At 55.0% G+C, this 10,455-nt stretch overlaps 1 protein-coding gene across 1 annotated transcript; it reads left to right on the forward strand.

The window, feature by feature from the left end:
* Positions 1–2,929: 2,929 nt before the first annotated feature.
* Positions 2,930–9,067, forward strand: ZDHHC22 (zinc finger DHHC-type palmitoyltransferase 22). The gene is made up of 2 exons (XM_060097989.1): positions 2,930–3,455; positions 8,802–9,067. Exons 1-2 carry the CDS (start codon positions 2,930–2,932, stop codon positions 9,065–9,067), a joined length of 792 nt encoding a protein of 263 aa, XP_059953972.1.
* The last annotated feature ends 1,388 nt before the right edge of the window (positions 9,068–10,455 follow it).

The following is a 10,455-nucleotide window of genomic DNA, read 5'->3' on the forward strand; positions in this document are numbered from 1 at the left end:
TCCTTGGGCGTGTGACAGCTTCTCTGTGCCTCAATCTCCTCATCCATACAAGGGGATCATGGAGCTTCTGCTGAGAGGATTAACAAAGCTGCCTCATGCTAAAGGCTTATTAGCACAGTGCCTGGTTCATAGTAAGGACCCAATAAATAGAGTCAATGATTATAAAATAATGCTCAAATAGTGCTCACCATAGGTAGGCCCTGTTTAAGGGCTTTACATAAGTTGTTGTCATATATAACCCTCACATCTCTGTTTTACAGATGGGGAAACTGGAATCTGAAGATCACACAGTAGTGAATGATGGATATTCAGACCCGGGCAGACAGGTTCCAGAGTCGGGGCTCTCAGCACTTCTGTGCACAATGACGTTGACCTTTACGGGTGTTGCCCCTGGCAAGCCGAACTCCTAAACCCCCAGGTTTTCCTCGGTCCGAGAATGGAAAGCAGCGGAGGGCTGTTAGCCACAGTGGGGAGGGAAGGAGCAGATGATGGTTAGAGCATCACATCAGGGTGGAATCCAGAGCTCCCAGCTGGAACCAGTGGCTGAAGTCAGGCGGGGAGCCCCAGCCCGCTCCAGAGGAGTGAGGGGAGGAAGGGGAGCAAGTCCCCGAGGCTGAGAGGGGTGGCCAGAGCACCGCCCCTAGGAGGGGAGGGAGGGGTGGCGGGGCTGGGGGCGGGGGTGCCCAGCTGCCATCCCCGCCGTCTCCTGGCCCCCACTCGCCGGCGCCCCAGTGGGAGGACGGCAGCTGCCCGCTCCTTCCTTCCCACACCCCCGCTACCTGCCCAGTCCCCGAAGCGAAGCGTGAGGAGGCTGCGAGCCAGCGGGGCCGAGCCCACAACTTTGCAGCCTCGGGGAGGGCGAGAGCCGGCGTGCAGGGCTCCTCTTGTCCGCGACCAGAGCTTGGTGAGTTCATTTCCCCACTGCTCTGCGGCGGTGCGGCGGCGGCGGGGGGCGGCTTCCCGGGCGTCCGGGAGGCGGTGGCCGAGAAGCCGGCGGCCGCCCGCGCTGCCTGCCTCGCTAGGGCTCCGGCTATGCCGCCCGCCGCCGCGGGGGCGGCCGGCGCCAGTGCTAAATGGCCACCGGGCCGCCCCGGCGGTCTCCGCTGTCCCTTCTCCCGCACAGGGCCGGGGCTGCGGTGCGGCCGCCCGCCGTGCGCCCCTCACTCCCCCAGCCCGTCCTTCGCCTTCCAGGCGCCGCGGCGCATCTGGAGGCTGCTCCCGCGGCCCCCCTGGCGACCAGCGAGGGGAAGACACTTGCTTCGCTGGATCCCGGGCCGCGGGCTCTCTAGGGTGGTCAGCGCCGCCGTAGCCCCCGGGATCCCCCAGCGACCACCCCCGGGCGTGCCCTGCGCTGAGCCCCTGCGGCGGAGAGAGACCCGCGGTCCCCACGGCGGCCGCGAGTCTCCTGGGGCACTGGCACCTGCAAAGGGGACTCCAAGGTGATCAGTCACCCAGTGGGGACGGGACAGCCTGGACGGAGGCCTAGTGGCATTCGCCCGTCCTGGGTGCAGCAGCCTGCCCAGAACTTTTCTCGCGCCTCGGGCTCGCCTGCTCCTTAGCCCCTGGAAAAGTTCTCGCGGGCCCCCGGAATCCTATTTTTCGGTGGCTTCCGAAGCTGGGCAGGAACCGGGGCTGTGGGGCGGGGTGGAGCTCAGCGGCGGGGGTCGATCCCCTGGAAACCTGGCCAAGCATCCACGCCTGCGCCCAGGGAGACCCTGTTGGCATCGAAGGGGTTTCAAGCGCCATCGGGGTTGTTTGGGTTTCTCGCTCCAGGAGGGCGGGAGGAAAGCGCGGAGGGGGGCGGATTTTAATTTCGTCGCCTCAAATGAAGACGCTCTTTGCCAAGAAATAGCTATAGGGCAGCCAGCTTCGAAGAGATGGGCTGACCGGAAACGGCTGACACAGGTATTCCTGCTGCGCCCCCCCATCCCACCCATCGCCTAAGTGCTTGTGGGAATGTATCGATTGTTGTCATTGATTTTTTCTAAAAAGCCAGGTGGCAGCGGCTGCGTGTGTGTACACACAGATACACACATACACAAACACAGATACCGAGGCGCACACAGATTACACATACAAAATCACACACAAGGAACACCCCCCCCGCGCACACACACACACACACACACACAGGCAAACACACATACCCCCAAAGCTCTTTGCGTTACGGGTAAGGTCCCTGAGTATTGCCCAATATCGGGGGTGGAGAAAGAGGAGGTGAAACAGTACTTCCAGTAGGTCATTTCTATCTGCCCCCACCCCAAATCTTCTGCTTTCTCCTCCTAGGAGGTCTGAAGGAGGAATCCCAAACCTGGGAACATCTCCACTGCCATCAAATAGCTAGTGGGAAGCAGCCGCATAGCACAGGGAGATCAGCTCGGTGCTTTGTGACCACCTGTATGGGTGGGATAGGGAGGGTGGGAGGGAGGGAGACGCAGGAGGGAGGAGATATGGGGACATATGTATATGTATATGTATAACTGATTCACTTTGTTATAAAGCAGAAACTGACACACCATTGTAAAGCAATTATACTCCAATAAAGATGTAAAAAAAAAAAAAAAAGCAGAGCCCTAGGCAGCCCCCCCCCCCCCCGCTCCTCCACCCGCAGCCACCTCCTACGGACTGAGAACAAGTCCCCACCTCGCCCTCCTTGTACCTGACCCCCGGGGCGTCAAGGCGCCGAGGTGCCTCAGAAACGGAGGAGGTGGGCACCAGAAGGTAGGGCTTGGCTCCCAGAGGCTGTCATGATCTCGGGGTCTCACGCCTGCTTGGTCACGGGTTAGGGAAGAGAGGAGGAGTGACCCGAGGGACATGGATTTGCGTGGAGCGGGACGGACAGATAGAGCCAGGGAGCGCCTTAGGGAGCCCTCCGGACGCTGCAGTGAGTCTTCCTCTCACCCTGGGCCCCTTAGGAATGTAATCGAGGATGCTGGCCCTGAGGCTGCTCAACGTGGTGGCCCCCGCCTACTTCCTGTGCATCTCCCTGGTGACCTTCGTGCTGCAGCTCTTCCTCTTCCTGCCTAGTATGCGTGAGGACCCCTCGGCCGCCCGGCTCTTCTCACCTGCGCTGCTCCATGGGGCATTCTTCCTGTTCCTCTCAACCAACGCCCTGGGTAACTATGTCCTGGTCATCCAGAACTCCCCAGACGACCTGGACGCCTGCCAGGGGACCGCAGCCAGGAGGGCCCTGTGCCCTCCGCCCAGCGCCCACTTCTGCCGGGTGTGCGCCAGAGTCACCCTGAGGCACGATCATCACTGTTTCTTCACCGGCAACTGCATCGGGAGCAGGAACATGCGCAACTTCATCCTGTTCTGCCTCTACACCTCCCTGGCCTGCCTCTACTCCATGGTGGCCGGCGTGGCCTACATCTCTGCGGTCCTTTCCATCTCCTTCGCCCACCCCCTGGCCTTCCTCACGCTCCTTCCCACCTCCATCAGCCAGTTCTTCTCCGGTGAGTGGGCCTTGGCAGGCAGGTTGGGCCCTATGCAAAGACCTTCTACCTCAACCCCAAGTTTGCCAGGTTTAGCAAATACAGGGTGCCCAATTAAATTGTAATTTCAGATAAACAATGCATAACTATTTAATATAAGTATTTCCTGAATATTGCAGCGGACATACTTACAGTAAAGTTTTTTAGTTATCTGTTTGAAATTCAGACTAACTGGGCATGCTGTATGTCACCTGGCAACCTCCCTCCCCACCCCCATCCTCATTCATCTTCTCCTCGTTGCTCGCCACTGTCCGTTTGCTCATAGAATTGTGGCAAACCAGGCAATACACCTGCCCTGTGCCAGGAGGGGCTGATTGCTGGCCATCCCTCCGTGCAGCCTGCGAAGTACCCCCATGCTACGTCCTTCCTCTGCCTGGCCCCCAATCCTGCTCACACATTCCTATGAGAACTTTGCCTTCCAGGTCTTGCTGATCAACCACAGTAAGGTTGACCAGGGTGCCGGGCCAGTCCCAGCAGAAGGCTAACCCTCGCCCTCCTACCCACTAAATTTGACTCCTTCCAGGTTGTTCTCCAGTCTGCAGATGGCTCAGAGCAAGGAGCATCCTGGTTGGAGATGCAGCCGTATTTAATGGCTCCATCTTCACACCACAGAGCCATGGGACTGGTGTGGGATCTGACCCTCCAGGAGGCTCTTACACTTGCAGGAGCCAGGCATGTAGACCTTCACACTCAGCTATGCCCCCTGGTGAGGAATGTGCTTTATATAGTGTACCCCAAGGAGAGTGGGGTACCAGGCCCAGAGGGACCTGGTTCCTGGTGGCAGGAACCAGGACTTGACACCGGTCAGCAACCACCCTACCTGGCCTGAAATTTGCCCCTACCTCATTTCCTTCACTCCACCTACCCTGGCCTTTGACTCTGACTGACTTGGCTCTTACAATTAGTAGCATGCACATATGGACACAGAGCGGTGCGTGTGTGATGTCATCTCCATTTCTCATGAAGAAACTGAGACTCAGATGGGGTTAAATGGCTGCCCAGGTTCTTACTACTTCCGAGCAGCAGCCTCTGGCCTGCCTCCCAGGTGTTTAGACAATGCACAGCAGCACAGGAAATACAACATGTTTCATACCCCATTGACCTTTCAGGGACAAAAAAGACAGAGGGCAGCTTCTTCCACTGAGAACCCCAAATTGTCTTGATATGCCTGGGCTGGACATTCATAAAATTCTGCCCCACTCTGGGGGAAGCCATTGTTTTGGTCTTTGTTGGGGCCTCAGCCCAGTCCTCTGCAGGCATAAAACTTTGTGCCATTTGGCAGTGGGAACACGGAGGCCCTGGAAGAAGGACCCAGCTATGAGGGTTGCCTTGAGGGCTGGTGGTTGAGCTGGGCCCAGAACTCAGAGCTCTCGGACCTTCTGGATCCTGGCGCCAGCATAGGAGGCTGCTGGGACTGAAATAACCAGGACGGGGGAGGGAAAGTGGGCGGACTAGGCGGTGGAGTGTGAGCACAGGCAGGTGGAGAGATGAGGAGAGCCAGAGAGACTGATTACACTTTCTTTTCCAAGTAGTTTCATCACATAAAAATGGGTGCTTCCAAAGAGAGGATCTTGAAATGGTTTGATTTAAGCCTGGGCTTGAGGCCTGTCCATATGTGCTAGGTTTGGGTGGGAGACAGGAAAGTAAAGAAGAGGAACCTCTTGCTTTGATCTGACGGGGGAACAGAGCCAGTCAGTGCCTATCTTGGGGCCCAGATCCCTATTCTAGCAGAAAAATGAGTCCCACTATCTTTTACCTCCTCACCAGACCCACTAGGAAAAGGAGGCCAAGATTTCTTTTTCTTTTTCTTTTTATTATTTGGCTGCATTGGGTCTTAGTTGCGGCACGCAGGATCTGCATTGTCGCATGCGGGATCTTTTGTTGCGGTTCATGGGCTCTTCGCTGCGGCGCGCAAGCTTCTCTCTAGTTGTGGTGCGCGGGCTCCGTAGTGGCGGTGTGGGGGCTCTCTAGTTGTCCCGTGGGCTCTAGAGTGCACGGGCTTAGTTGCCCCATGGCATGTGGGATCTTAGTTCCCCGACCAGGGATCAAACGCACATTCCCTGCACTGGAAGGCAGATTCCTAACCACTGGACCACCAGGGAAGTCCCGAGGCCATGATTTCTAATCTCCAACTCTCCCATCTCATCCTCCTCCTTTGCTGGCCTTTCATCTTTCCCCTTGGCGGCCCTTCTCTCGCCTGCCCTGACACACACCTCACCTGTTCAGCTTCTTCCTTCCTGTCCCTTCTCCCTCTCTTCTCAACCCAAACGGTTGAGGGCACTGCCCTCCCATCTGCTCCAGAGGCCAGGTGGACAGGAGGGTGTAAAAAGGGACAAGTCGTTTGCTAGATGGAGCTGTCCCCAACTGTGGTACTAAGGCAGATCTGCCACCAGAGCATGGGATGGCTGTGTGTGGGCCCCGTGAGCCAGAAGTGGGAGGGGTCTTCTGGTGGCTGTACCCACATGCCCTCCGTTGATGCCAGAGAGGAAGGAGACTGGCCAGTTAGATTTTAGAAGCTGTTCTTTCTTTTGGCTTCATGGGACCAGTACAGGTTGTGTCACTTCTCTGAGCCTCATTCTTCTCATCTGGGAAATGGAGATGACACCATCTGACCTGTGTCATGGCATTTGGAAAAGTGTGCCAGTGTGGTGGGTGCCAGAAAGTCCAGTAGAAGGGAAAAGGGGTTAATATTTGTTGAGCAAATATTATGTGCTAACCACTGTGCAGGTCTCATTTCATCCAATCCTCAGGACAAGTTTGTGAGGAAGGTATTATTATATCATTTTTAAAGACTCGGCAACCAAAGGCTTAACAAGGTTAGGTTGCTTTGAAAGCACACAGCTAGTGTGAGTCCAACCCAAGCTTTGGACTCAGAGCTGCTAGCCTCCAGAGCCCACATTCTTCCCACAATACTGCCTCTCTGAAGTTGCTTCTTGATGAATGAGCCACTTTGGGTGGGAGAGAGCTTCTTATCCCAGGATGTATATTAAAGATGCTGGGTGATGATCTGTCAAAGGTGCTATAGGTGCTTGGTGGAAAGCCAGGGTGGAGTGATTGGATGGTGTGACCCTTCAGGCCCATTAGGAAAATTCTGTGATTTTCTAAAAGAAGTAGAACTATTATTAAATAGTTCAGAGGAGCTGAGGCAGCCAGGCTAGGCAGCTTCAAACACTTTGAGAGAAAGCATGTCCCCAGAATAGCCTTTTGTAGCTGCTGCAAGGGGCCGGGGAAAGGCCACAAGGTCTTTTCTACATGCCTTGATTTAGCGCCAGAAAAAAGAGACTGTGGAAAACAGCTTCCATCAGCCCAGGCTTGTCCCTGAGGCTGAGGTGCAAGGCAGGCTTGCGCTTGACAGCTCTGATGTTTGCACATCCCAGCTTGAAGGCCATCTTTGCCTGTAGCATTCCTGCACCCCAGAGGGCACCATGGTCCCAGAATCCTTCATCCTGCACATGGCTGCCTGAGCTAACCTGTGCTGACAAGAAAGAAGTGGGTCAGAGGGATGGCACAGCCCGAGGTGAGCCCTGTCCCGTTGCTGCCCCCTGCCCCCTGTGCAAGCCAGCTGGACTGAGATTTCCATCCCCTGGGCAGCAGGACTTTATTTGTCCCCAAGTTTGCAAAGAGAAACCTGCTATCAAAGCTCCTAGGGCTGAAGGCAAGAGGGGGATGCTAATGAGCAAACCTGAATCATATCCACATCCTCCTGGCCACTGAGTCCACCATTGCTCAGATTGGAAAAGTTTTTTTTAAATTTATTTGGTTGCACTGGGTCTTAGTTGCAACAGGCGGCCTCCTTAGTTGAGGCTCACAGGCTGCTTAATTGTGGCATGCAAACTCTTAGTTGTGGCATGCATGTGGGATCTAGTTCCCTGACCAGGGATCGAACCCAGGCCCCCTGCATAGGGAGCGTGAAGTCTTAACCACTGCACCGCCAAGGAAGTCCCTGGAAAAGTTTTAAAAGCCCAGCCCTCAGGGGTCTGGGAATGGATACGTGGGGAGATGAGAAGAGGTCCGTGGGCACCACAGGAAGCTGGAGAAGGGAGGAATAGGGTTGAGATTTGCAGAGGTTGAATAGGTTGTAAGGTAGGGTCTCTGGCAGGTACCCGCATCTCACTGGAGGAAGTGATGGTGAGCTTGCCCTGCTGGAGAGAGGGGCTGAGGAGGGCTTTGAGTTTTGAGTTCTCTCCTGGGCCCACTGCCCTGGCTGCTGGGCAGGTCAAGTCTGCTAAAGTAGTAGCTCAGCCAGATCTCCAAGCCCTGGAAAGGAGAAGGAGAAAGCGTGATGGTCTTAAGAGTTAAACTTGAGCCCCTTTTGGAGGTAGTCTCCTTATCTGTGAAGGATGCCCAGCAGGGAGGGAGTGCTGCGCTGAGTGTGAACCAGAATGCTGGCCACTGCGCACACAATTTCTCTGCATCATGCAACCCTATGGAATCATTGTTGTTATACCCATTTTACAGTATGAGCAAACCGCAGCTCAGAGAAGTTAAGAAACTTGTGCAAGACCACAGAGCTGGGAGATTCAAACTCAGCATGGACCGGCCACCCCAACTCGGAGGAAGAGTGGGGAACCTCTTACTCAATGATGTTTAAACCAGTCATGGAGAGTACTGGTTTAGAGGGGTTTAGGGAAGGTCCAGCTCAAGGCAGGGACCTAGACTGATGACCTTGGGGGCCTCTTCCAGCCTTAGCAAGCTCTGACAGGACGGCTCTGGCTGAAATTTCCAGTGGCCATACTGTCCTCTTTTTAACATTGATGACTGAATTATCCTCTGCACTGTCTTGAAACTCGTGATTTATTCTTCTTGATGACTAGGCCCTGTTCTCCATCATGCTGTCACTTTCCCAAGTCCTCCCAGCCAGTGCTCACAGCTCCGAAGAGAAGGCACTGCAGTCTAGACAACTGCCCAGGCACCAGCTCCCTCTCCAGGGTCCTCAGCTCACTCCTCTCTCCTCCTGAAAAAAAAACACTTCTCCCTGTTTCTAGCCCCAAAAGAGAAGACGGGGGGGGGGGGAGGAGAGAGAGAGAGGTGATATCACTGACCCTGAGGAAATGCTAGCATCTAGGCACTGCCCATAGAAGTTTCCTTTCCTTTCCCCACCCACGTCCCCAGTTCTCCTCTCTCGCCTCAGGAGCCATCAGCACCAAGAAAAAGTTAGGACAACTTGTTCCTCTCCCTCGCTGCAGAGCTGAGATGTAGCTTCAATCTCATTAATCTCCCTCCCTAGCGGAAAGCGCCTGCTTGGATGGCAGTTCAGTGCGTGGCCTGCGTGTAAAGTGATTCTGTTGCTTTCCCGCCCCCCTGCAGGAGCTGTCCTTGGTCCTGAAATGTTCGTCATCCTCATGCTCTACCTCTGGTTTGCCATCGGCCTGGCCTGCGCTGGCTTCTGCTGCCATCAGCTGCTGTTGATCCTCCGGGGGCAGACCCGCCACCAGGTGCGGAAGGGGGTGGCAGTGAGGGCCCGGCCTTGGCGCAAGAACTTACAGGAGGTCTTCGGAAAGAGGTGGCTCCTGGGCCTGCTGGTCCCCATGTTCAATGTCGGAAGTGAAAGCTCCAAGCAGCGGGACAAGTAGCAGGCACTCCCACCATTTCTCTGTGTGTGTGTATTGACTCCTCGTGAACAGAAGACCACAAAACCCTGTCTCCACCCATGGCCCACTACAACTTTGGACTGGTAAGGTCCTAACATCCACCCCTGGTCTGTAACATACAGAGAACAGCGTTGGCTGGTGGATCGCGACAAGGAGGGAAAATGGCCACCAAGGCGTTGCTAGGTTCCCCGTGAGCCAGCCTGGTGGCTGCTAACCGTTCAGAGCTTCTGCTTTTGTTTCTTCCCCCTTGGGGTGTCTGCTTTTCCCCTCTGCCTGGTTCACCCACGCTCCACCAAGTCTCATGTCATCACTGCTATCTGCTAGAGCTTTTCCTCTCAGCCCCATGTTAGGAGTAGGGAGGGGATTCTTGCTGTTGGTATGAAGCTCCCCAGGACCTGGAGTCTAGCAAAAAGGTTTAAAATTACCATGTGTCAGAGGCAGCCAAGTCAGCTCTGCCAAGTGCTAGTGAGGTTGGGAAAGGAGCGGTGTGTGTCCTCATCCCCTCTGTGGAATCTTGAACAGTGGAAGGAAAAAAGAACTTGGTAGCTTGCTGCCCAGCCCTCAAGTTGCAAGGCCTTTCTCTGGGAGACAGCAACCAATGGCCTGGGATTTCTAGCTGCTGTCCCCTGTCCACCCCGCCTCAGCTGGCTACCCAGTGCAATCCAGGACCTGGCTGGACGCTTCCTTTCCCTGGCACTCTTCCAGCCTTCCCCATTGGTCTCCAGCCTCTGGGTCTTTGCTAGATGCTGGGAAGGCAAGGAAGAAGAGAGAAGGAAAGGGAGATACTGATAAATGAGAGTGGTATGTGATTGCACAACCATATAGAAGGGGGCATTTGATTGTGTGTGTGTGTGTGAGCGAGAGAGAAAGAGAGAGAGAGAGAGAGAGAGGGAGAGAGAAAAGTGGTGAGGAATGTTATGAAAATAGAGAAAGAATGGGAAGAGAGAGGGTCACACAGAGATTGGGCACTGGGATATTTGGGGACTCAGAATGAAAGAGGCAACTGGGTTCATTTCTGAAGGACCTTCTAGCAGCTAAAGCTGTTCAGTGTTTGAATAGTTGCCTGGGAAGGTAGTGAGTGCCTCACAACTGGAGGTATTCTGGAAGGGACTAGGCAGTCATCTGGCAAGCATGCTATGGAAAGAATTTCTGCACAGGGTCAGGGAAAGGAAGATCCTTTCCCACCCCAAGATGCCAGTGTCTTCTTTGTGATTGCCAGGTCCAGAGGCAAGATCTGCAGAGATACCTGTGAATTATTTGCTTTCGTGGAGGATGGGACGGGCGTGGAGTAGTCTGAAAATCATGATGCAAACTTTCAGGACCCTACCCGACCTCCAGGGAGATGGGACTACTAGGTATTAATGCTAGTT

This window comes from Mesoplodon densirostris, chromosome 4 (genome assembly GCF_025265405.1).
Source record: "Mesoplodon densirostris isolate mMesDen1 chromosome 4, mMesDen1 primary haplotype, whole genome shotgun sequence".
Classification (NCBI taxonomy): domain Eukaryota; kingdom Metazoa; phylum Chordata; class Mammalia; order Artiodactyla; family Ziphiidae; genus Mesoplodon; species Mesoplodon densirostris.